This window comes from Podospora pseudocomata, chromosome 6 (assembly GCF_035222375.1).
Source record: "Podospora pseudocomata strain CBS 415.72m chromosome 6, whole genome shotgun sequence".
NCBI lineage: Eukaryota > Fungi > Ascomycota > Sordariomycetes > Sordariales > Podosporaceae > Podospora > Podospora pseudocomata.
The window spans coordinates 2,593,589-2,618,806 of NC_085890.1; the positions used below are offsets into that span (position 1 = coordinate 2,593,589).

Below are 25,218 nucleotides of genomic sequence, written 5' to 3' on the forward strand. Positions count from 1 at the left end.
TTCCACATGGTGGGGGGAGCACAAGCTAAAGTAGAAAACCCTCTCAGTCTTGGCAAGCCCCCCAATAGCGTATCTAATAGACCGTTTCAGCAGGTCGATAGAACGTCCCGAATATTCCGCGCCGATCCAGAAGGTAGCACCGAGCCACTGATGCCGAAGTAAAGCCTACCTTACTCAATCTGAAGCGAGCTCTGCCACTGCCGAGCCATGAGCACGCGGGCGTCAGGTTTCAGAATGGATGCTACCCTGGTCGGACAGTATCCGCCCAATTGCTTGCGTGCTTTGGTTCGGGATGCCACACTTTTTGACAAGACGGGCAAGACGACACCCCCATCGTAGGCTCCGTGGTAGCATCCAGCAGAATGGCGATCAATGCGGGGTACTAAAGTTAGCATTAACCACCACACCCACACCACACCTACCTACAACAGCCACAAAAACCGACAACATCAGATAGGCCGGCCAGACGGGTCATCTGGTCCGCGATCTGCCTGTCAGTAGTGGGGGCAGCTTCTTCGATTGGCTTAGCTGATAGGACGCACTTTCAGCTTGCGGAAGGAGACTCTCGAAATGGGTGCCATCCAGCACCGAGACTGGTGTGCGCCACTGGAATGCCGAAACGGCAAGCCCTTTGCTTCTGGACCACACAGCGGCACAAGCCAATAATGCGGGGACTTCGGCTTGTAGTCTTCCCTTGCCGTCGAGATCGCCACATCGGTTGTATGCTGCTGACAGTTAGCAATATGTCTTGGGTGTCCTAGATGAAGTCTGGTGAGAATGGGTCTAGTGTAACGCGGGGAGAGGCAGAAGATATGGGTCCAGACGGTCTGGCTGGTATATACCCCCTCAGTGCACTGCCGCTCGATATTCTGACGGTTATTCCTCTCGAAGCGTTGTGCGCGGAATGCAGCATCAAAACTGTCCGACAAAATCATGACCTGCTCAATATTCTCATGATTCCGATTCCAACCGAGGCATAGGGGGTGAGACGACAGCGACAAGATGTTTCAGGAACCTTCTCGTCGGTCATGGCGGACAGGAGACGCCCCCGTGGTCCTGACACAACCATCTCCGCTCAGCCAAGCGGGCAGTTGGAGAGACTATGAAAGAGACTTCATGCCCGAGGTTCGGGCGAAACCAGCCAACATGGCTCCCCGGAGAATGGCGTCCCTGCGCCGGATCTCGCCACCAGATTACAAGCCGACGCCGTTGAGAAGATCATTCCTGGTGATACTGATCGTCTTGCTGCTGGTCTGTATCGTGTTGCTCGAGTGTGCATGCCAGTTCCTGCCTACGGAGCAAGACAGGAGGATCATACCAGAGCCCAAGCCGAGCCCGACGAGCAACGTCAACAGCACGCCGACAGGCATCGACAACCCTCCGTTGCTGAAGCCGAGATTGCAATTATCGAGACGACTGTTACAGAACGCAACGTTGGATGACGAGAGAGACAACGCACCCGCCAATTCTCCAGCGAACACGGTGGTCCCGATTACGATATCCACTGATTTGCCAGACTCAACTTCGCAAGTGGTACCGGGAGACTTTGCACAGATCGGAACCGTAGCAGTTGGGTCATCTCCCACAACGGCCGCAGCAACCGACGGCAGGCCTAACCCGCTAAGGTCTGAATCTACCACTACAGAACCCCCCCTTACGCAACCATCAAGCAACTTTGCAGATATCGGCACCCAGACCCTCATCTCAACCAAAACAGACCCCGACAACCCCCTCATCGGCGACAGCGGCAATTTCGGCCAAGACGGTACCCAAACCATCACCGAGGCCGCCCAAGATGCCAACCCCGCCGGCTTCATCGGCATCGTCCTTCCCTCCACCACTCTGGACGAGGTTGTATCAACCGTGACAAAAGAGACCACCATCATCGGAGTACCAGCGACAACAACAGTGATAGGGGTCACAACCGAGAGCGGCCTTGTCCTCTCCTTCACTGAGACCCGGACCGTCGACCAAGTTGTGACGTTGGTGCCATCACCAACGACAATCTTCAATGTTGTTACAGCCGTGTCACCATCGTTTGTGACGCTGTCTGTTGAGATCTTGAGTGATGATGACGGGACCCCGACCGTCACAGTCATCAACACTCCTCCACCTGTCTTTTCTCCGGAAGTTATCACGGTGACCGACTCGAGAGGTGTTCCGACACTGACAGTTACCACAGACGTGGTGGTACCGCCGAGAACCAAGGTCGTTACCAACTTCCAGGGAGTCCCAACAGCCACCATCACCGAGTTCCCAACCGTCCCCACTGATACCCCAAAGAAGCCCCAAGAAGAGGTCTCAGTCTACTTCATCTCTCGGGCCCAATATTTTGTCGGATTCTTTTTGCCAACAATCCTGGCAGTCATGCTCACCATCCCCATCCGTATGATTGACATGGCCGCGAAGCAATATCAGCCCTGGCACGCCTTGACACAACGCATGGGCGTCCCCGCTGAGGAGTCGTTATGCTTGCGAACAGGAGGGTTCCATGGGATCGTGTCCAGCTTCAAAGCGATGGCGACAGGTCAGATGTTGATGGTCTTGACGACATTGTTGACGATTGCCTCCGTATTCTTGGTGCCGTTGTCCTCTGAGGCAGTGGCGTTGAAGCTGCATGGCAGCTGTACGCCCACCAACTTCAATGGCTGTGCCATGACCTTGGGGGTTTTCCTCGGTCCGGCCCGAGCGACAACCGCCCTGCTCAGCTTCATGGTCGTCCTCCTGATCTTGATCATGATCGTGCTCCGCAAATGGCGCACTGGCGTAGCAGCCAATCCGTGGACCATTGCTGGTATGGGTTCGCTAGCTACCAACAGGGAAACCCGCGCTGCATTCTGCTCCCTTCCTCCCGACAAGGGGAAAGGACTTAGTCACGACAAACTGGTGAACGGCTTTGGTGACAGGACGTTCAGACTGGGCCACTTCTTCAACCACTACGGTATCCCAGAGTACGGCGTCATGGCCAGTAGGGCAAACGTCACTATTGTTCGTCCAGACCGACCGGATTCTGTCAGCACAGGCACGACCTCCCCTCAACACGAGTTGCTCGAGGGTCAGAACTCCAACGCAAAGGCCGAGCGCCACCTGCCGTTCCTGATGCTGTCATACAGTGGTAGGATTGCATTCCTGCTTCCCTTGACCGGGATCATGGCCGTTGTGTTATACTACAACAACACTGGTGGTGACACGGGCTTCGAACGGTTCATGAGCACCCAAAACTTTGGCGTGAGGTCGTTGTTCACGTTGATGGGTGTTGGGATAACCTTGTTTTGGAGTGCCTTTTTCACGAGTAAGCATTTTTTGTGACATCTCCGCATGGGAAAAACTCACTGACCTGTTCATCTGTTTAGGCCTGGCTATTCTCAGCCCGTACCAGCTCATGTCTCAATCCCCTCGGCCGGCCCATCAATCCATCACTTTGTCTCCGCCAATGAACGCCTTTTCCGGCATCTGGAGCGCAATCAAACGCCGGCACATCTTCCTCATCGTCGTTGCCTTTGTCGCAATCTTGTCCGAGTTCCTTCCCATCCTACTGAACAACGTGCCGTTCCGTGTCACGCAGACGTGGATTGCATCGCGGGTGTGTACCTGGCTGGCGGTCGCCATCATGGCCATCATGTGGATTGTCGTCGCTGCCAGCTTTTTTATCAAATGGCCGCACATGCCTGTTGACCCTAGCACGATTGCGGGAGCAATGTATTATGTGTGCGATTCGTGGATGTTGTGGAGTTTGGAAGGGTTGAGCCAGGTTCCCAAGAAGGAACGCGATCGGAAGGTGAGGGAGATGGGGATGCAGTACGCGTTTGGCAACATCGTGGGACAGTCGGGGAAGAAGAGGGTGGGGGTCGATGGGGTGAAGGAGTTTGCATGATCAACTTGAGCGAGAAAACACAAGCATAGTTTGTATATAGAACGATAGAGATGATGACATGAAAATAATGAGTTGATGTTTTTCGTCGACAGGGAACCCAAGGCTGTCAGTGATTCCTTCCGCACGCCATAGAGCGTCGAGAGATAATGTTGGGCTTCAATTGACCCTCTTCATTAATGATCAAGAAGGTCTTGATACCAGCTCCGAGCCCTTCGACTTGGCTACCTATATTCAAAGGCCGTTTATTACTATCTTTCGGCGGTTCTCGTTGATTTTTTAGAGTCGTTATTTTGTTCCAAGTCCCAGTTTCCTTATCTAGGTTCTGTCCACACATGATAACCTGACGACCTAAGGGCAAGCAAACTTCAGCCCGGTTCAGCCATCAAAAAGTTCGACACCACCCAGGTAAGCAGTGGCCACCTCTCTGCTTTCTTTCTTAGCACTTAGCACTTCGCACAATGCACCACAAATTGCATCACACGACCTTCGTCTCTACATCCAGCAGAAATCCATCCCCATGGCCGAGAAGAACAAGATACATCCGCAAGGAGAAAGCTTGTTCTTCCGAAGACTGACGCAAGAAATGCGAGATCACATCTGGACTCAGCTCTTCTGTTCTATGAGGTTCACTTTTGGATTGTGGGAAGGCCCGGACTCCCGTGACTGCAAGCGCATCAAGCCTACACCGAGTGGCCTTGCGATGCTTCGCACCAGTCGTCGAGCACAACTTGAGATTGGCGACTCATGGCTACGCCACGTCCTGTTTTGCTTCCAAGACACCAAGTCAATGATGGACCGGCTTTCTGTGCTACCCCTAGATACACTTTCAAAGTTGTGGCACCTCAGAGTTAGCGATAATGCTTTACTTGAGCTGGGTGACCCTGACGACGGCCGCTATTATCTCCTAACCTCTTATTTCAAGCTCCTTCCAGGCCTTCAGCTCGACCAGCTCACGGTCCTCGGTGCCCGTTTTTTTCCACTTAGCTATGACACGCTCGACGATCTCATCAAGGACGGCAATGGATGGAAAACATTGCGCTACATCTCCCACAGATCAAAGATGCTCGGATTCGCGTCAGGATACGGCCCCTACGGCCCAGGGTTGGGAGGCAATCCCCAGTACTGCAGGAAGTCACAGCCAAAGCACTGGCAAGGTGTCTTGGAAGATCGTGACGGTGTAGCCTCGGGTCCTTCCGCGACAATCTACAGAGCTAAGGAACCAGCCCAATATGGTTCGATCCTAGACCCCAACAAGCGGGTGATATTCGAACAAAAACCGCACTGCGGCCAAGATCTGCAACCGAATGAATTTCATGAGGACCCCGAACTCATGTCTGGAGATGAGAAAAAGAAAGAACTCATGGTCGTTGTGAAGAGGGGCACTGGGGTCAAGTACGAGGAACGGGACTCCCCGCTGATTGAATGGGATTTGCGGCGTGACTTTCCGAATATGACGTGGGAGGAGATTTTCGATCATTATCTTCAAGAGCCAGGTTATCCCCCTTACGCCGAGGAAGAGGAGAGAAAAAAGAAGGCTTTCATTTTGCCCATCCAAGAAGATTTCTACAAGGACGTTGATGAGTATGTGTGGTCTGGGTACCACCTTGACGAGAGATATTAGTAGGGATCAATCACATCATGCTAGGTATTAAGGGCTCTAGACTTAGGACTTTTATGGCTACATCCCTAGTATGGAAGGGAATTAACCATCTTGCCATACATCTTTTTGCATTTGATCTCGACTTCAACCCGATTGGATCGCAACTTACACCCGACTCGATTTGAGCTCCCTCTCGCACCCATCTCAACTCGCAGCCAACTTACCTTCGACCTCAGCTTACTGTCGGCTTTACCCAGCTTAAAGCCGGTCATTTCTAGTGGTTCATGTACCTACATTTGGGTTATATCACTGCTGAGAAACCGCAAACGCCCGCACGCCCGAGCTGCTGTCAGCCGCCTCAATAGGAAACGTCCCTCCTAGCCGCCCAACTTTCCAGAGGCATTGGCATCAGAAAAACAAATATCGGGGCGCTAGCAGATCACCATAGCTCGCGGGTACACGTCTTTACAATAAACATACTGCGGCTTTAGCCGCGAGGATAAAATCCCCGACGTGGTATACCCGGACTAGCATCATCTAAATCTCCATGTCGGGTGACCGGGAGGTACGTTATTGCAAAACCAGATGCCGAAAGCCTCAGCCCTCCTTGCTTGGGTATAAGAACGTTCCCTTTTCCCCAATCCTTCGGGCTACCAAATCAGAACATCCCACCGCTGTTCGCCTCACAGCTTCCCCCCCCCCCCCAATCCATCACCATGCGTTTCTCCCTCCTCCTCACCGGCCTCGCCGCCACCCTCGCCGCCGCCATCCCCCTAGATGAACAACTCTTCGGCCGCTCCCTCGACCTCGGCTCCAAGCTCCACTCTTCCGACCGCCGCACCGCCCGAGGCGACCCCGAAGGCAACGGCTTCCACAGCGGCTACTTCTACTCCTACTGGTCCGACGGCCGCGGCACCGTCGACTACCGCAACCAGCCCAACGGTACTTACACCGCCACCTGGACCAACGTAGGCAACTGGGTCGGCGGCAAAGGCTGGAACCCCGGCGGGCCCAAAGTGGTCCAATACAACGGCACCTGGTCCGGCCGCAACGTGAACTCGTACCTCGCCCTCTACGGCTGGACAAAGAACGCGCTCATCGAGTACTACATCGTCGAGAGCTACGGTTCCTACAACCCCAGCAGCGGGACCTCCCGTCTCGGCACAGTCAACAGTGACGGGAGTGATTACGATATTTACCGCACTCAGCGGGTGAACCAGCCTTCTATTGTTGGGAGGGCGACGTTTTACCAGTTCTGGTCTGTGAGGAGGAATCACCGGGTGGGCGGGACGATCACGGTGGCGAATCACTTTGCTGCTTGGGAGAGGAGTAACCTCAAGTTGGGGACGCATGATTACATGATTTTGGCTACCGAGGGGTATGGGAGTAGCGGGTCTTCTGCTATTACTGTGAGGGAGGCTGGTGTGGAGGGGGTGCCTTATCCTAATGAACCTGACTCGAGGAGGGACAATAACTAGGGTGGGAGATGATGTGAAGGTGGGAAAACGGGGATCGTGGAAAAAGGGGTGGGTTTTATGTAGCTAGTTCTGAGATGGTACATATTTTGCGAGAAAAATGTCACAAGCATGCTTTCTGTGATGCATATTGTTGGCGGTTCGGCGATGAGGTAATGTGCAAGTTCACTGTCTAGAGTAAGGTACCTTACCTCGAGTCGCCTGCATCACACAAAAGAGAGGTGGGAAGGTGTCCCAGTTGGCGGATGGTAAAATTAAGACTTTCATTAAAGACACAATCGTATGGTGCAGGAGATTCATGCAATCTCTATACACGGCGGTCTATCCTAATCTTCAAAGACCGTCAATTCTGTATCTCTAGCTCTTTTCTCACCTTTTAGATCTCACATCTCTGTTGTCACGGCACTGGCCTGACACTAGCCTGGCACTGGCAGACTGGAGGATAAGTGTGGTAAAGGCCCTGCAGGCAAACAGTGGTTGTGATATTTTTCCTCTTTTCTTCTTCACCTTAGTATTTCAATCAATTGGTTGGTATAACTGTTGCCTTGTCTCAGACTTTACCACCCAGGCTGTGACATCTGTGTTTTTCCCGGTCAAGGGAAATGTATTGCCGCTTTTGCACTTAGGTGGGGTGTGTAGTTAGGAGCAGCACTGCCTCTTCCACCCTACCCTCCTGCCCATTTTAGCCTGGAAAAATGTGTTTGATTTCGAAATGTCCAAATTAACCAGCTTAAGTTCGAATACCGAATTTAAAAATCAAGGTAAAGGCCTAGTTGCATCGTGCGATAAACTAACATACTGCTTGTCTTGACTACAGTTTCGTTCCATATTTACATACCTACCTAAGCTCCTTTATCGCATTCAATCAACAAATTAGCAGTTATGGCGTCATACCTCCCTAGTTCCCTTGGCATTAGCTGCCGCTCTCACAGGCTTAGTTACTGTAGTCAAATCATCTTGGGAGCTGTCTCGTATGATAAAGAAGAAATATGAGCAGCGTGTACTGAAGAACCATGCCAATGAAATTAACACCAGGCTGTAAGTAAGACTTTGTGTCACGCGGCAAACAAGCAATTAGCCGCATCACGGCCTAACCGCTATCTACCTGTACAATTAATGGTTGGAATTGAGGCGGATAATGAAATGCCTCGCGGCTGCTAAAGGAAATCAGATCAAATAAAGTTTGTTGTGGCGCTTGGAACTACGTCAAGCCAACTAGCCCGATCTCGAGTTGTTCGAGTGGGCCAAATGACCTCTCTACCAAGTGTTCTAGAGCCACCTGTCTTCATGACGAAACAGGGTACTCGAATTGATAAAAGAGGCGGGATCCAGAAGGATCTAGAGTATTGTAACGGGCTATAAATTAATGGGGACCCCCAGACCCCTCCTGTGTCACGCTATGATAGAAAAAAAAGAGAGAGAAAAAGAATGAGAGATCAGCTCAGCTTTCTGTCTTGAACTTCATAGTTAGGACGCGCCCTGAAGAACACGATTCCAATGTTCAAACTTTCTCCACACGAGCCATTCTACTCCCTGTTGTTTGAGTGGGTCATAACTATATGACGTCGCTACAAAGCATTCTGGAGCCACCTCTCTTCAGGACGAAACAGAGTACTCGAACTGATGAAAGAGGCGGGATTTAGAAGGATCTAGAGTATCATGACGGGCTATAAATTAATGGAGACCCCCAGACCCCTCCTGCGACACGCTATGATAGAAAAATAGAGAGAGAGATTGAATGAGAGATCAGCTAAGCTGTGTGCGGCTAGGTTGCAAGCCCAGTCATCTGATCTCCGACACCTTCTCCCTTAGCTGCAGCACCTGCCGATGCATCTGCTCGGCCTCCTCATACTTCCCCTGGCTACCAAGCACAACCGCAAGGTTGCTCATGCTGGTGAGCGTGGAGGGATGCTCTTTGCCCAACACCTTCTCCCTTAGCTGCAGCGCCTGCCGATGTATCTGCTCGGCCTCCTCATACTTCCCCTGGCTACCAAGCACACTCGCAAGGTTGTTCATGCTGGTGAGCGTGTGGGGATGCTCCTTGCCCAACACCTTCTCCCATAGCTGCAGCGCCTGCCGATGTATCTGCTCGGCGCCCTCATACTTCCCCTGGCTACCAAGCACACTCGCAAGGTTGTTCATGCTACGAAGCGTGGAGGGATGCTCCTTGCCCAACACCTCCTCCCGTAGCTGCAGCGCCTGCCGATGTATCTGCTCGGCGCCCTCATACTTCCCCTGGCTACGAAGCACACCCGCAAGGTTGCTCATGCTGGTGAGCGTGTCGGGATGCTCCTTGCCCAACACCTTCTCCCATAGCTGCAGCGCCTGCCGATGTATCTGCTCGGCCTCCTCATACTTCCCCTGGCTATCAAGCACACTCGCAAGGTTGTTCATGCTACCAAGCGTGGAGGGATGATCCTTACCCAACACCTTCTCCCATAGCTGCAGCGCCTGCCGACCTATCTGCTTGGCCTCCTCATACTTCCCCTGGCTACGAAGCACACCCGCAAGGTTGCTCATGCTGGTGAGCGTGTCGGGATGCTCCTTGCCCAACACCTTCTCCCATAGCTGCAGCGCCTGCCGATGTATCTGCTCGGCCTCCTCATACTTCCCCTGGCTATGAAGCACACCGGCAAGGTTATTCATGCTGGTGAGCGTGGAGGGATGCTCCTTGCCCAACACCTTCTCAGATAGCTGCAGCGCCTGCCGATGCATCTGCTCGGCCTCCTTATACTTCCCTAAATTGCGAAAGCTCTCACCCACTTTGGAAAGAAGACCTGTTGTCGCTTCCTCGTCATCTGTTCTCTTCAGTAGTTGAAGAGCATGTTGTGTATGAGGAAGATACCTTATCCACTCTTCTCGGTTTTCGTGTTTGGGCCAAGGAAATATATCGTTAAGCCGTTCTAACACTTTGGCCGTCCATTCCTGTCGCTCTCCCTTTCCATCTAACCAGCTCAGCATTGATATCTGAACTAGCCGATGGATATCGTAGCTATCCGACTCATTCTGTTGGGAGATAAATGCATACGCCTTCAGGGTCCCGATTGCTTCAACAGTCTCTAGCGTCCCCGCCGGCGGCAACAGGGAGTGCGGAATATCCTTCCCGGCTAAAAAGCACAGAAATCTAAGGTAGTCAGCCGCCAGCGCGTCGTGATCTGAGATTTGCTGGAACGAAATCAGCCAAGTTGTGGCGACAGCATTTTGAATGTTCTTATATCGGTGTCGGTCGTCAAAGTGACTACTCAACAACTTAACCATATCCTCATCACTGGACTTGCATAGCTTGAGGTACCGCGCAGTCGAGATCTGCTCCTTGGCCATATAAGCAGACGCTTGCCGTATTGCCAGAGGGAGGTTAGTAAGAAACTCCAGCAACGCATTGTTGCTTCCTGTGTCGCTCATCTGAGAACTTTTTAGGTTTTTCCCTAATAGCTTAAGGGCCTCGTCGTGGCTCATTTCTTCAACTGCGATAATGTGATTTTCAGACTCGACCAGCCTTAACGTATATTATAAGCGAGTCGTACATATAAGCGAGTCGTACAGTCTCCACCACGACGCGCCCTCCTTACACCTAACATCAATTTTTTCCACAACCCAATATGCCTCCTACTTCAAAGGAAGCCAGGATACTCTTAGCCCTTGAGGCTCTTCGAATCAATGAAAAATTAAGCCTCCGAGCTGCAGCTAAGCTCTACAACGTACCAGCTATGACTCTCTCTAACCGACGCGCCGGCCGGCCTGCACGACGCGATATAACACCCAATTCGAAAAAGCTGACTCAATCGGAAGAGGAAGCTATTGTCCTATATATTATTGAGCTATGTACGCGAGCTTTTCCACCAAGATTGCGTAGTGTGAAGAAGATATGGCCAACAAACTGCTACGCGTACGCGACGCGCCCCTGTTGGCAAGCTCTGGGCACATAACTTCGTCAAACGCCAGCCACAGCTCCGTACGCGTTTTAAGCGTAGATACGACTACCAGAGGGCTAAGTGGGAGGATCCAAAGGTCATTGCCGAGTGGTTTGCGCTCGTACGGAACACTAAGGCTAAGTACGGTATTGTAGATGACGATATCTACAACTTCGACGAGACTGGGTTTATGATGGGTATTATCTTCGCGGGCATGGTAGTTACGACCTCGGACGGCCTTAGTAAGGCGAAACTAGCCCAGCCTGGTAACCGCGAATGGGCAACGGTAATCCAGGGAGTTAATGCCCTCGGTTGGGCCATTCCTCCTTTTATCATCTTGGCCGCGCAGTACCACCTTGCCAACGAGGCACTAAGCAAGCGCAGGAGAGCCAAAAACACGTGTGCGGCTTGGAGGATCACTTACTGTGCAGGATGCACACGATCTACTAGACCAGAAGGCCGTGGGTGGGGAGGCAGTGGAAGAAACGCAGCCGGATGGTAGTGGTGTAGGGGTGCTCGTACAAAGGTTCAATGCTGTGTTGTATGCGGCAAGCCTGGCCATAATGCACGTACTTGCCAGGAGGCTGTAGAATCGTCTGATTCGGCTGTTTCTGATGTAATTATAGTTGATTTATAGTGCTGTTATGTTGCAATTGAGGATAATTGTTGTAGGGTGGTGGAGACTGTACGACTCGCTTATATGTACGACTCGCTTATAATATACGTTAATCCAAGTTTGTGGTTTCGGGTTGTGAAAAGAATAGATCCTTTCCGGCTGAATGGAAGATAGTCGGCAAGGGCGGTATCCCCAAAAAGTAGCTTTTCATCGTCGGCGTTATCGATAATCAAAAGCCAGTTACCCATACTCTCGCGGCCCAATGCGGACTTAATAAGTGCCTTGACATCTGCTTTTTCTTCGTCGATTCCCGGTACCTTGAGCTGCTGGCCGATAGCGCGGTATGCATTCTCGAAAGCGGTGGCATCCACAGCGGGAACCCAAAAGACCGAGCATTCCGGCTGCACGTCGCGAATGCGATAAGCGGTCTCCAGCGCGATCTGCGTCTTTCCAACCCCCCCCAGACCTTCGATGGCGGTCCGTTGGCAGTCATCTTCGTCTCCACTAGGAAGAACCCTCTTAAAAAGATCTTCGAGAATTGATTCACGCCCGACGAATTCCTTATTACGTCCGAACCGGACGATCCAGTGTCCCTTCACGGTAGCTTCACTATGTTAGTACTATTCTGGCCGTATCAGCCCACCCAGGAGATGATCAGCTTACAGTTCTCCCGCCGTTTCAAAACATCCGATGCGTTTCCCGCGAATTGCTGGACCGCATCTTTAACTAGTTTGAAGTTGGGGCATTCTGGACCCTTAAATTTATTCATCCCTGAATGGGTCGCATCCAGGCCTCGGCGAGGGAAACCATGCAGGCAGGCCGAAGACTCCGTCACAAGCTATCAAAGTCAGTTAAATATCACGAACGGGGGTAAATAACGTACAATTTTACGGGTAATACCTATTGATAGGCGATTCGCCCACTCCGACAGTAGAATGCGTTTTAGTATCTTCGTCTTCCTGGTCTCGAAAAAGCAATTCAGGGGTAGTCGCACTGCCTCAGCATTAGCGATCTCGGCGAACTTCTGAACGCGCTGGCGGACGAAGTCGTGTTTCTGCTCAAGGTCTTTTATGAGTTGGTCAGAGGCCTGCTTTCCCATAATGCCGGCAACCAGCACCTGCCACTGAGCCTGCTTCGCAGCATCACTACCATGGAATGGAGTGGCGAGAAACACGATGCCGACAGTGGAAATCAGGATATGTCTATAGGCGCTGCCTTCCTGGGCGGCTCGGATGATTGCCTGGGGAGGTTAACCGCTGCCCGCCGTATATGATCTAGGGACATACCTCGGCCAGAATAAGCCCTCCAAAACAAGAGGCGACGAAGATAATCGGTCGCGTTTGCGAACCACGGCCTTCGGCGATAAGACCGAGTAGCGTATCGGCATGGCCGAGCAGCGTCTGCACGGGTGCATTTGCGAAGTAGTTTGCATTCCAGTCGTACGTATATATGCGGGCCTTTGGTAGGGCTGCCGGCAGCATGTCGGCGTCCGACAGCCAGTTCACAACCCCAACCCCATTTCTTTTCTTAAACTCCCATGTCCGCGGCGACTCGGTGCCCAATCCGTGGATTGCGATAATACTGTCCGGTTAGACGTGCCTCTACGCGTTCGACCGGGTGGAACTTACTCGATCGTCGCGTCGTCGGGAGCGTCGTCGACTGGGACGATCCGGCGGAGTCCCCTGCAAGCCTAAGGATGAAGTGCCGGTAGTTAGCATCGGACGCCGCTTCTTATATAGAGAGCGATCTCACCTCTGTCGTGGTCATCCTGGGAATATTCTGAAAAGCGGGGCTCGTATTGCAGCACCAGGCTGGTAAGGGTCAGCTTCAATCGCGGCGGTGACTATGTTAAGGTCGCCGTAAGAACGAAATTGATGGAGAGAGGAGTATTTAGACTTAGCGAGACCCACAATGAGGCGCTGTTTGCCCTTTGTATGCGTGTCACACGTCAAACGACCAACCAGCCACATCACGGCCCAACCGCTATCGAGAACCAATGGTTGGAAGTAAGGCAGGCAATTAAGTGCCTCGCGGTTATCAAAGGAATAGTATTGGACATGGAGTATATCGAAGGACTTGGCAGCGGGCTGAGATCGCTTAATGCTTACCGCCCAAAGCGCTAAGAAGCGTTATATGTTGAAACCTGTGCTTGCAACTTGATTAGGTTATATTGTGTGTATTTCAAGCATGTATATTACTTGTCTGGAGAAGCCCAAGACCAGGGGAATTGTAACACTGGGAACTCTCAAATACCCCATCTTTGCCAAGAACTCCATGCCCTCTGGATCACCTCACGTAATCTCCTTGTCCCCCAAAGGTGTGGCTGACCTAGCGCTATACAATAATGCCTCAAGAATCAAGGCCTTGAACTCAACAGGTATCGAATGGCTGAGGGGAGTGGATGTAGAAAACCACAGGGCAATTTTCCTCAGTTTTCAGCAGATATTTCTGCCAGAATCGGCATCACATTTCCCTTGAATTGATTGTCTGGATGTTCTTAGACCGAGCAGCTCTCCGATTTAACAGGGCCCCTACACGGACACGCATCACTTTGACTACTTCCACCCCCAAATATGCTCTGATACCCGTCCCGTGAGCCTGCTTTGCCCTCCTCCACCGCCTCATACCGCGCCTTGGTTAGCCATACTCGTGGTCCATCCTTCTCTTTCACTTCCTCCTCCACCTTCAATCCATCACCTAAACCACCCGCAAAAAACCTCCTCGCCACCTCCACCCTTCCACTCCCACCTCCTCCTCCCCCACACCTCCGGCCTCTCCTCCAACCTCTCCTCCAACCCTCTACACCTCCAACACCTCCTCGTTTTCTCATCAAACGGCCTCTCCGTCCCAAAACACCCCTGACAATGAACCCCACACAAAAACCTATCACACCCCTCCTTCCGACAAGTCGGATTCCACCCATGATCCTGCCCCAAATGCGCCCCTCCCAACCTACACCGTTTCAACTTACAATCCTTCCCCGCATGCAAGTTCCTATCCCGCACATACAACACCGATAAGTACACATCATTGCATTCCCCTTATGTCTCCCCGGGTTGGGATGTCCACACCCCGGACGACATTTCACCGTACACCTCTTGGCCGTGTGATAAACCGGAAAAGGCATATACTTACACCTGTTATTCTTAGCCTTAGAACAGTCAGGCGCAAAGTGGCTCTGCCCCGGCTCGTGAATGGAATCCCTGTCGGGAAGCTCGCCTCTTGCAACCATGTGCCAGTATACATCATACTCACCTGGTGACCACCCCCCGCAGTGACCACACGGCATATTGCAAACCGACATGACATGATCCTCGCCGTAATTGTCGCACTCCCGGTTAGGCTCCATGCATGCTTCCCTACAGTCTGAGCACCCTCCTCCACCCCTCCGCCTGGACTTGTTGATGCGAGTTGACATCCCTTAAAGGTTTGATATCCCATCTTGTCATCGCAGGGCTCTCTAGGAACCTCTCCCTCGCCCACTTCGTATCCTTAACCGGCCTCGGCCTGACGTCATGAACCATCCTGCCAAAATAAGGCGACCGGCAAAACGTGCTGAACGAGTTGAGGTCGTGCTCGATGTAGTACCTCTCGAAAGCGGAGAGCAGAATATCGCCAAGGGATGGTGGCCGTCCGGAGCGGGGTTTTTGGTGCGATCATTTCTTCTTGTAGGTGCCAAAATACCACATGGATTCATCTTTCGGGTGGAGGGCCGAAATTGGCCGTAGTCCTTTGCTGAAGGGGTAATCGGCTGAGCAAAGATTCGTGCAGAGAAGCAATAGCGTGGAGGCGTTTCGGGTCGACTTGGTGGAGGGCCCGCAAGGCGACACGCCAAGGGATGCTTGTCGATGGGGTGAGGGGCCTGTCATAAAGGGAGGCAGTTGCTGGGGAGGGGTTCATAAAGTCTTGGAGCAGGTCGGCGATGAGGAGGTCAAAATCTGTGAGTTCAATGTGGTGGTAGCGGTTGAAGGGGGTGGCGTGTGGGATGTCGACGGGGTAGTGGCGGACATGTTTGCTGTGTCCATTTGGTTCTGCCATCTTGAACTGTGAGATGTCAGGGTGAGAAAAGGTTGAAAGGGAGTGAGAGAAAGATGTGAGGTATAAGAGAAGGGGTCTTTAAGCTGCCTGGCTTGGCAGGTGATTGGGGCCCCACCACCTGGCGGGCCTTGGGGCGGGCCGCGGGAATAAGGATGAGCTGCGCCCAAAGCTAACAACCATAAGGATGCGACTACAAGATATTTGTGTGTTTTGGAGACCAAGTATTCTTGTAGTAAACTGCCTTAAACAATCGGAAATGTCATTCACATCATGCATTGTCTCATCATGGTCATATAAGCCTATCAGCCCAAACACAACAGAACCATATCCAACCCCATTCCTATTCCAACACCAAAGGTATACTCAAAACAATCCCGCAAACTCCACGCCCATCATGCCAGCTACAAACCAAGATTATGGACAGATGTAGAATAGGTAAGCCGCGCACTGCATGCTAGGAATGCGAATCGAGGTCTGGAGAGAAAAAGCACAAGGGGGTATAAGAACAAACAAAACCAGCAATTCACCGAAGATCCAACCCATGGCTTCCTCTTCAAGAGACGTCCTCGTCCTCCCATCCCCCACCACCTAAATCATCTTCATCCATCATTTCTACCTCCACCTTCGTCCCTAACGCCTCTTTCCCTTGTCTGATCATCGCCATTAACCTTGCGTTGAAAGCATCCACTTTCATGTCAGCGTCCCTCTCCGCGGCCAGCTTCCTCGCTGCAAGCGCCTTAGCCTCGGCATCTAACCTTTGGCTGGCCTTGATCTCCTCCGGGTCAACGCTCGCTGCTAATAGTGAGTGCCTCCGAGCCGTGGCAGACGCCCCACTCTGATTGCGCCGGTGAATGGTGCTGGCTGTGGTTTTTGTCGGCGATATGGGTCGCGAGGAGACCCCACTTCCAACACTCAGCCGTGGACTTTGTCGACTGGACGGGCGTGAGGCAGAAGTAGGTATTGGTAATTGGCTTGGAGAGGCGAGGGCGGCGAATGGGTTCTTCGTTGCAGGCTGTACCGGCATCGGAATGCGGCTAGGGGTAGAGGGGGCAACGGGAGCCTGGCGGGGAGAGGCAAAGCTTGCTGGTTCGCGGGGTGGGACGAGAGGGGAACCTGCGTGGGAGGTCCGCAGGGAAGGCCGAACTGCGGCAGTCCGGGTCGGTGTTCCTGTGAACCTGGAGGATGGGACGCTGATACGCCGGCCGGAGCTCACGGCTGTGGAGGAGTAGTATCCAGGCCGAGGGGAATGTCGCACTATAGAGGCCGGTGTTCTCACTGGGACCGCCCTGGCATCGGAGCCAAATCGCCTTTGGTTTGTGTTAGCCGGACCGTCCACCACTACCCAATTCTTGAGTTCGTCGTTGTTGTAGCTAACTTGCCTCCGTTTGGCGGCTGGTGGTTGTGGTGTAGAATCCGGTGATTCGATGTAGGAAACTGCATCCTGGTATGGGGAAAACGGCTCGTAGGAACCGGCTTTCTCCTGGTCGTTTTCTGGCTCGGGGTATCCATCCTGTATCCTTTGGTCGGTCATGGTCTCTTCGCTCGCCGGAGTAGGTTCGTCGTGCTGGTTAGCCCACGGCTTTCCTGTAGTCTCGGGGATCGTCGTTCCATTCGCCGTGTACGCTGTCCCTCCGCCCGCCTGGAAGCCCCTGAATGCGCCCTTTGTGCAGAACTCCCATACCTTCCCTACCACCTCACCCAACGTGCCAAGCGTGAATATCCTCCATGCCGCCGAAGTCGACGGTTGTGCGTTCGGGGTTTCGTCGTGGTGCGCTGATGGCACCTCGAAGTCTGGGGCAACCTTGGTGGGACCTAGAGCTCTCCTGTAGTCAACATCAGAGTAGACACTGTCCTCCAACAGGCCATTCTCAACCCCGATGGGAGCCCCCATCGGCGTTGCATTGATTTGCCCTGCCAGAGTATATCTAAACTGACAACCCTTCTCCTCTTCTCTGATGTCGTGCGCACCGTCCATGTCCATGTTCCATCCCATCGGTGTTGATGACCTTGTGCTGGCACGTTTTCGCTTGGCAGTGCCTGTGCCGAGGGCACCGTTGCCGTGTGTGTTCGTCATTGAGACATCAGAATACAGGCTCCCGTAGGTCGAGGCGGTCGGTGATGTGGCCGGAGGTCGAAACATGCCTGCGCTAAGTGTCTGGCCAGATTTTGGCGACGTATCGAAGTGAAATGTGCCAGGCACATGGAACTGTGGTGAGTACGACGCCATGGGGAACGGCTGGGCGGTGCCGAAGTGTGTCTCGATCGCGATGTCGACGCCCGACTGTTCCAGCGCAGAGCTTGATGGTTCAGTGATCCGACAAGCTGATGGGGTAGAATGGTCACAGACTGTTGATTCGCAGGCTCTCAGTCGCAGTGGATGGCGAGGATTCAGCAGACGCACATGGTCCGCCTGTAATCGCTATTCGTTCTTCGGTCTGAACTGCTGTCTTTTCCGCGCGGTGTTCAATGTTGTACACTCTCTTTCCTCACAGTCGAGTCGGGACTGAAGGGGCTGGTCTGGTCTCGTGGTCCCGTGGTTGAGTTGTCAGCGAGTGGGGTTGTTGAGCTGGCGGAGCTTGACGAACAGCCAACCAGATGTAAGGGCTGGCGAACTGGTGAGCGCCCGGTGCAAGTGGCAGCTTCACCGCCAACCTCAAGCCTGGATCCCTATCTTGCGATTGTTGTCGCACTGGAGCCGCTGTGTTCAAATGGCCACGCCGGGGCTTTTGTCAACTGTCGGGGCATATAAACATTGGCCGTCTCAGGAGTTGGAAAACGAATGGATGGATCTTTGCTCCTTCAATTGTGTGAAAGCACCGTCGCCGAATGTTTTTTGTTGAAGTGGAATGCGCCGGCGCCAAATATTCACCGCCTAGCTGGTATATCCCGGCACCAAGTGGGGTGACGTAGCGGCGGGTATGTGTTAAAGCCGTTCTGACAGTTCTTGGTCAGGGACCAAGCGCAATGCTGAAGATCCGAGGGACTGAGGCAAAGGGAGGTCACAACGTCACGGTTGTCACCACTCTACGAAGAATAATAGTTTGGGATAAGTATCAGGTTGTCAGCGGTCATTGGCATGTTCTGGTCAACAGCGCGACCACGACGGTTGCTGTGGCAAACAAGGACCATTGAATATATTGATGGTGGGGTTTGGAACAACCCACCAATGCAGAGAAGGCGGTTGAAATTTGGGGAATTTGTACGTACAGTGCATTGGAGCCCGCCCCCACCATTAAATCCGGGGTCTTCTCCATATCACCGACTCTTAACATCATATGCTGCCTATTGTAATGGTGCAACTAATAGTTGTAGTTATTGCTTCTAAACCTTGCGGTAGGAATAGCCTCGTCATGCCATGCAAGTCCCACACAAAACCCAAATGCTCCGCGCAGAAAGCCCGTTCATAAAAGGCAAAAATCATGGCATCATAACCCTGACCTCGCCGTCTACTCCTTGTTGTAGTAGTCGTCCTGCATAGCCTTCTTCTGAGCAGAGACGCCGGAAGATTCGACGGCTTTGTCGCCCCTAACGTGCTCATGTCCAACCCAGTACGCATTCCACTCCTTCAAGAGATCGTCCGCCCAGGCCTGAATCTCGGGCAGTACGATCCTAGTCTTAACATAGGCAAATTCACCCAGGTCTAGCTTGTGGTCACCGCGCTTCTCGTACTCTACCATCTGCAAAAGAAGCTCCATCTTGTCGATGTCGTGCACATAGTGGCTCTCTAGTGTCTTGGAGTCTTCGTATTCCTGCCAGATAGCGCGAATCTCCTCGCCCACCTTCCCGCCGTCCACGTTGCCCAGCAAGCCCTTGGTGATGTAGTCCATAGTTGTGGCCTCCCGGCGGCTCTTCTCCTGCTTCGGAACTCCGTCCACGGGTGTGATGTCGCCAACAATCGACTCGGCCATGTCGTGAATCAGGCACATCTTCATGCACTTCGCCATGTCAAGTTTGCTAGCCAGCGCTGGGGGGGCAAGCATGCTGATCAGGGACATGCGGTACATGTGGTCGGAGATGGATTCGCCCCTGAAACAAAATGTGTCAGTCTGGTCTCACAGAGTCAACACTGCTTGGAGCAACCCACCTGTTGATTCCAAATCGCCGCCACCCCTCGCGCTTGTTCGTCTTCAGCTTCTCGAGAATGTGGAAGAAGGCTAGCGGTGAGGTTGTACCCTCGGTAGGTTTGTCGCCTGGAAGCGCATCGAGAACTTTGCCTACTGTCCACTCGCCCTCGACTTGGGGAAGTTGTACTTCGGCCACGTCTGTCCAGTCCAAAGATAAGCATCTGAGTGGTATGCGCAAGGAATTCCGGGTGTCGAAACCTACCTGGAACAGCATCATGGCCGTTTGCGGACACTCCATTCGAGCCGTTCTCTTTGGCGCTTGGAGACATATCTTGGCCCTGGTGTGTGTACTCGAAAAGGCAGAATGACGGAAGTGGCAGAATCGCCCCAGCTAAGTTGGTGGGCGTTGACACAGTAAACCGTGAGGGCGTCGGCGTGGAAAGAACGAGCCAAACGTCAGAAGAAGTAGGGTATTTGATGCAAAATCTCTTCTGTCACAGAACAGCAGGCATTGGCTTGTTTATACCTTTTCGCAGGAGAGGAAAACAAAGAGAAGCTGGCAGCAACCAAGAGTCAGATGAAACCCCAGATCTGGGTGCAGCTGTGGAGCCCTACACCGCTGGCGGCCGGCATCTCAACAGCCCCACGTCAGCGGCACTGGGCGATGACTTCCAGGCCCCGAAAAGACAGGGGGGTTTTGCTACCAACAGCGGCCCAGCGCGGGCTGCTGGCATTTCCAATTCGGTGCCTGAGAGAGGCACGGCCGGATCGGCTTGGGCCCCGGAAGATGGACAGGATGGAGATCGCTGAACCCTTTCAGTGGATGCAGATTTGTGTGATGTCACCGGCCCTGCAAGTTAGGCTGCAACTGGCCATATTCTCCGGATTGCACGCACCTTCATGCGACTTTGATCTTGACCTTCTACTTTGGATGTCAAATTGCTCTCATACACCACATCACCCCATCACTCCATACACCATTGCGAAAATGGGTCAACTTTCGATCTTGAGTCACATTCGGTGTGGGCAGCAGCATTCGCAAGTGATGTTCAAGTCATCTTCAACCTCCAGTCGGCCCGGAACCCAGTTGGCAGCCGAGACCTGCCTTTAGGAAGGTTATCAAGTTGTCTCGTTTTCGACTCCATCTCGTGGCTATTTGCAGAATCTCATTCAATATTCACTCTACCGGCCGAGAGATTTGTTTGAAACTCCGCAGGCTAATGACCACTAACTTCGGAGTCCAGCATCTTCCAAGATCATGTCGGCTCCCTTCTCACCAATAGCATAAACCGTAGCCTGCAAATGCGCGCTGATATGCAGCGGCATCACGCTTGCATCGATCACTCTCAACCCCTTCACGCCGTACACCCTGAGCCGTTCATCAACGACACCGCCTGCCTGCCCAGCACGACCGCCCATCGCACAGGTCCCTATCGGATGCCAGTCTGTGATGGTATTCTCAACAATCCATCCTCTCAGGTCTTCATCAGAGACCACTGCCGACGAAGGAGAAGCAGGACCGAGGATGACATTCTTCAATGGCTTAGTCGAGCAAATCTTTTGCGCAAACTTGGCACCATGTAGCATAATCTCAAGGTCGAGCTCCCCATGAGGACCAACATAATACTGCGGATCAATCACCGGCTGTTGGTGCGCGGTGGCCGGTACCCCATCAGCGGTTGGTCCATCTTTAGGATCGATATGGATGGACCCTCTCGAGTAGGGATACTGCAGCACCAACAACATGGAGCAGTATCTCTTGCCCTCTTCCTTAGGCGCAAACGACGGGTTCCAGTTGCCGAGATCAAAGACGAATTCGACTTGGCCGAGCTGTTTGTCGGTGTCGAACCTGCTAGAGAGGATAGATGTTTGCTCGGCGCCATAACGTTCCAACTGTTGGGACCTGGACGAGAGCGAAGCCACATCTTCTTCGGGTGCCAGCTTGGAAACGGGAAGATATGCCATCGAGCAGGGGAGGACGGTCAAACGACCGGACTTTTCTCTTTGGTATTGCTCGTAGGCAGTGGCGGCGATTTCTTCGATGAACAGGTCGTCTGGATGGGGGAGCTTGGGGTCTACTTCGAAGACCATTGGGAGCACTGGTGGTGATCAGCGACAGACATACTCAACGTTACAGTAGGACTTACTGATATGCTCCTGCAGGTTTTCACCCACGTTTGGACTCTCAACCTTTAACGGAATTCCCGCAGCACCCAGAACATCAGCCCGGCCAACACCGGACAACTCCAAAAGCTGTGATGACTGGACGCTGCCTGCTGACAGGATGACCTCTCGAGCAGCTGAGGCGACATATTGCTTCCCGTAATGACTGAACCGCACGCCAGTAGCAGCCCATTCCCCGTCCTTCTTATCCAGAACGACTTGCTCAACGAGAGCCTCAGTAAGGATATGCAGATTCACAGGCGGCATCAAGCAGTAATGAGTCGCATAGGATCTTGTGGCGGTCTCTGGGTTGACGGCCACAATGGTAGTCCACACACCCACATTTGATCCGTCCAAGTGAGCTGGATTTGACTCGACCCCCACCTCGTTGAAGGTTGCATGCCACAGAGCATGCGAAGGCGAGAAGTCTCGAGTGTATGAGACATTGATGGGCCCATCTTCCCCCAGGAAGCTGTTTGGCTCGTTGTACGAAGCCTGGTGGTTGTCCTTAAAGTTCGGCGGAGGCGGGTGGAATCGTTCTGACCTTTTGAAGTAAGGGCTGTCCACCCGTCAGTTCTCAACTCACGCCTGTCATAGCCGAAAGATGCTTACAGGAGAGAATCCCACCCCCAACCATCATTCCCCAGCTCCTCCCAGGCATTATAATCCTCCTTGCTTCCACGATTCCAAGTCATATAATTTAGCGCACTTGATCCGCCTAGGACCTTCCCCCGGTTCCATGGGAGAGTTCGTCCGCCGAGACCGGGCTGGGGCGTGGTCTGGAAGTGCCAGTCGTAGGGTCCTCCCAGTGCTCGGCCAGAGTAGGCTGGGATGTCAATGTTGTCGTCGCCATAACCGCTTTTCCCTGCTTCGAGGACGCCGATGGTGAGGGAGGGGATTTCGGCTAGACGGGAGGCGACGGCGAGACCAGCTGTGCCGCCGCCGATGATGAGGTAGTCGAACTTGATGGAGGAGAACTCCTGGGCGTCAGTTGAGGTAGCCATTTTCTCAGATTTCTCTTATCACGGCTTAAAATTGAGTGCAAAGAGGTAGTGAGACGAACGTCGTCGGGGGGGGCAGGCTGTCAGTACTGTCGTTCCCGTTTTCTCACGTTGGAATTCTCCAACAAATGTCCACACTCATATCTAACGTCTTGGCAATGAGCCACTATTCCCATCTCTCCCCCTCTGTCGCACAAACCCCCAACCGCAGCATCATGTCACATCACCTCTGCAGCACATGCGGGGTAACACTGTAACCCCCCTTCTCTATTCGACATAACCCATCAAATAGTCGACCTTTTGCGGCGTCTTTTGCGGCTGACAACCCCAACAGTTGCCGTTCAGAGCAGGTTACCAAGACTTACTAGACCTGATATGCCAGGGTGCCTAACGCGGTGGGGTGTAGTGGTGGTTACACAAGTGTGATACAGTGTTACACAGACGTTCAGGTGCAGGTTGCGATCGGTTCGGTTGGTCAATCACAAGGAGGGAGTAGAACCAACGACATGGAGCCGAGATGCAGGGAAGATACCCCGCTCGGTGGGTGATGGCGATGGCTTACAATCTTTGGATGCTGGGGTTGGAGCGGTTGGTTGGTATCACCTACTTTTGACGTGGCGTATCTCACCGCTGGGATAAGGCTGGGGTAAGAGGTGATAAGGTCGCGTCTCCCAAGTCTCATCAGGCCAGCGCGTGGTGCCAGCACTTTTTTAACATCATCCAATTTGGATGACATCCAAGCCAAAATGACAACCCCCGATCTGGAGAAGCAGCAAGCTGCTGCCACCACCGCAACAACACCAGTAGATCCCACCACCAAATCAATCTCCTCCACTGACACCCCCCAACAACAACAACAGCCCCAAAATGCTTCTCCTTTCAAGGTTCCCCATTTTTTGATCAAGATCAACAACACCCTCGAATCCCTCTCCGGCTTCGAAGCCCGCGGCATCACCCGCGTCCTACCCTCCGAACGGCAACCTCCCTCCCACCTCGCAGACGCCCAGGTATTCCTCCTCTGGTTCGGGGCCAACATCTCCGTCAACAACCTCGCAGTGGCCCTTCTCGGACCATTAGTCTTCCAGCTTGGTTTCACCGACTCGGCATGGTGCGCTATTGTTGGAGCCTTTCTGGGGAGTTGTTCCACCGCATACATGAGTATCTGGGGACCGGCAAGCGGGAACAGAACGATGGTTATTGCGAGGTATTTCATGGGTTACTGGCCTAGCAAGATACCGACAGCGTTGAACATTGTTTTGATGGTGGGGTATATCACCTTGAGTTACATCATTGCGGGACAGATGTTATCTGCGGTGAGCGGGGGGAGTTTGACGATTGTGGTTGGGATTGTGGTTAGTGCTTTGGTGTGTTGGGTTGTGGCGGTTTTTGGAATGAGGGTTTTTCATTTTTATGAACGGTAAGTTCCTGTTTGGAGATGGGAACGGGAGACAGCAGCTGATGGAAAAACAGGTTCGCGTTGATACCCCAGATATTGGTCCTCTTCGCACTTATCGGGTGTGCGGGACCGTATTTTGACACCACGATTGAGTCCCAGGGAGATGGGACGGCCATTGCGGCGAACAGGCTTAGCTTTTTGAGCCTGTGTCTTTATGTGCCCAACTCGTGGGCGGCGGCGGCGAGTGATTACTATGTTTACTACCCTGAGAGCACACGCAAGAGGAAGATCTTTTGTTTGACGCTGTTTGGGCTTTGGACGTCGTTTAGTCTGGTTTATATGATTGGGATTGGGCTTGCGACTGGTGTGACGCATCATACTGCTTGGGCGGAGGCGAGTGCTATTTCTGCTGGGGCGTTGATTGTGGCTGGGTTTGAACCATTGAAGGGGTTCGGATTGTTCTGCTCTGTTATTGTGGCGTTGGGAATCATCGCGAATAGTATCCCCGGGTGTTATTCAGCGGCGTTGGGCTTTCAGGTTCTGGGGAGGCACTTCAAGGTTGTGCCGAGGTGGGTGTGGACTTGTACGGTGGTCGTCCTGCAGACTGTGCTGGCTTTGGCAGGGAGGGAGCATTTGTTTGTGCTGTTCCAGAACTTCCTCGCGCTGATGGGGTACTGGGTAGAGTTTATGATTCTGATCTTTGTGTTAGAGCATGTGCTGTTTAGGAGGACTAGAGGGTTTGACTGGGCGAGGTGGGAGGATAAGAGTTATTTGCCGGTTGGGTGGGCTGCGCTGGTTGCTTTCTTGTTGGGCTGGGTCGGGGCCGTGCTGGGGATGTATCAGATTTGGTATACCGGGCCATTGGCGGTGCTGGCAGGAGCGAGCGCGGGGGGTTGTGATGTTGGTGTTTGGGTTGGGTGTGGGTTTGCTTTGGTGAGCTTTCCTCCGTTGAGGTGGTTGGAGTTGAGGATTATTGGGAGGTAAAGGACAGGGGGCTATGGTGTTCCGTGTGGTTGATGGAGGCTGATCATAGTGGCTCAATCCACATCAAGTTTGCATCAAATCGGAGACCACACACGA

At 53.0% G+C, this 25,218-nt stretch overlaps 9 protein-coding genes across 9 annotated transcripts; 4 read left to right on the forward strand and 5 right to left on the reverse strand.

Annotated features, from left to right (window-relative positions):
• Positions 1-262: 262 nt before the first annotated feature.
• Positions 263-3,874, forward strand: QC762_606380 (uncharacterized protein; the record flags this gene model as incomplete). Its single annotated transcript, XM_062892325.1, has 2 exons — positions 263-3,292; positions 3,354-3,874. Exons 1-2 carry the CDS (start codon positions 1,003-1,005, stop codon positions 3,872-3,874), a joined length of 2,811 nt encoding a protein of 936 aa, XP_062740851.1. The 5' UTR covers positions 263-1,002.
• A 517-nt stretch (positions 3,875-4,391) lies between these two features.
• On the forward strand, positions 4,392-5,495 carry QC762_606390 (uncharacterized protein; the record flags this gene model as incomplete). The annotated part of the gene is made up of 1 exon (XM_062892326.1): positions 4,392-5,495. One exon carries the CDS (start codon positions 4,392-4,394, stop codon positions 5,493-5,495), a length of 1,104 nt encoding a protein of 367 aa, XP_062740852.1.
• Positions 5,496-6,190: 695 nt separating this feature from the next.
• Positions 6,191-6,952, forward strand: XYN2 (Endo-1,4-beta-xylanase 2; the record flags this gene model as incomplete). Its single annotated transcript, XM_062892327.1, has 1 exon — positions 6,191-6,952. The coding sequence occupies one exon, from the start codon at positions 6,191-6,193 to the stop codon at positions 6,950-6,952; it is 762 nt and encodes a 253-aa protein (XP_062740853.1).
• A 1,779-nt stretch (positions 6,953-8,731) lies between these two features.
• Positions 8,732-10,405, reverse strand: QC762_0097250 (uncharacterized protein; the record flags this gene model as incomplete). The annotated part of the gene is made up of 1 exon (XM_062884138.1): positions 8,732-10,405. One exon carries the CDS (start codon positions 10,403-10,405, stop codon positions 8,732-8,734), a length of 1,674 nt encoding a protein of 557 aa, XP_062740854.1.
• A 1,151-nt stretch (positions 10,406-11,556) lies between these two features.
• Positions 11,557-13,402, reverse strand: QC762_0097260 (uncharacterized protein; the record flags this gene model as incomplete). The annotated part of the gene is made up of 6 exons (XM_062884139.1): positions 13,229-13,402; positions 13,105-13,166; positions 12,763-13,077; positions 12,360-12,716; positions 12,140-12,314; positions 11,557-12,080 (listed from the first exon to the last, which is right to left on the reverse strand). The coding sequence occupies exons 3-6, from the start codon at positions 12,955-12,957 to the stop codon at positions 11,557-11,559; spliced, it is 1,251 nt and encodes a 416-aa protein (XP_062740855.1). The 5' UTR covers positions 12,958-13,077; positions 13,105-13,166; positions 13,229-13,402.
• Positions 13,403-16,067: 2,665 nt separating this feature from the next.
• QC762_606410 (uncharacterized protein) lies at positions 16,068-17,741 on the reverse strand (the record flags this gene model as incomplete). The annotated part of the gene is made up of 1 exon (XM_062892328.1): positions 16,068-17,741. The coding sequence occupies one exon, from the start codon at positions 17,739-17,741 to the stop codon at positions 16,068-16,070; it is 1,674 nt and encodes a 557-aa protein (XP_062740856.1).
• Positions 17,742-18,960: 1,219 nt separating this feature from the next.
• QC762_606420 (uncharacterized protein) lies at positions 18,961-20,352 on the reverse strand (the record flags this gene model as incomplete). Its single annotated transcript, XM_062892329.1, has 3 exons — positions 19,841-20,352; positions 19,599-19,776; positions 18,961-19,540 (listed from the first exon to the last, which is right to left on the reverse strand). Exons 1-3 carry the CDS (start codon positions 19,905-19,907, stop codon positions 18,961-18,963), a joined length of 825 nt encoding a protein of 274 aa, XP_062740857.1. The 5' UTR covers positions 19,908-20,352.
• A 186-nt stretch (positions 20,353-20,538) lies between these two features.
• QC762_606430 (uncharacterized protein) lies at positions 20,539-23,202 on the reverse strand. Its single transcript, XM_062892330.1, has 3 exons — positions 22,354-23,202; positions 21,726-22,300; positions 20,539-21,677 (listed from the first exon to the last, which is right to left on the reverse strand). The coding sequence occupies exons 1-3, from the start codon at positions 22,743-22,745 to the stop codon at positions 20,806-20,808; spliced, it is 1,839 nt and encodes a 612-aa protein (XP_062740858.1). The 5' UTR covers positions 22,746-23,202; the 3' UTR covers positions 20,539-20,805.
• Positions 23,079-25,122, forward strand: TPN1 (Vitamin B6 transporter; the record flags this gene model as incomplete). The annotated part of the gene is made up of 2 exons (XM_062892331.1): positions 23,079-24,159; positions 24,213-25,122. The coding sequence occupies exons 1-2, from the start codon at positions 23,489-23,491 to the stop codon at positions 25,120-25,122; spliced, it is 1,581 nt and encodes a 526-aa protein (XP_062740859.1). The 5' UTR covers positions 23,079-23,488.
• Positions 25,123-25,218: the final 96 nt, after the last annotated feature.

What these genes read in the sequence shown, in the direction of transcription:
- QC762_606430 (XM_062892330.1), bottom strand. Translation starts at nt 22,745, where the DNA reads ATGGCTACCTCAACTGACGCCCAGGAGTTCTCCTCCATCAAGTTCGAC. An exon ending in TGGGGGTGGGATTCTCTCCT is followed by an intron (nt 22,301 to 22,353) that starts GTAAGCATCTTT and finishes ACGGGTGGACAG; the next exon opens with CCCTTACTTCAAAAGGTCAG. An exon ending in AAACCTGCAGGAGCATATCA is followed by an intron (nt 21,678 to 21,725) that starts GTAAGTCCTACT and finishes GATCACCACCAG; the next exon opens with TGCTCCCAATGGTCTTCGAA.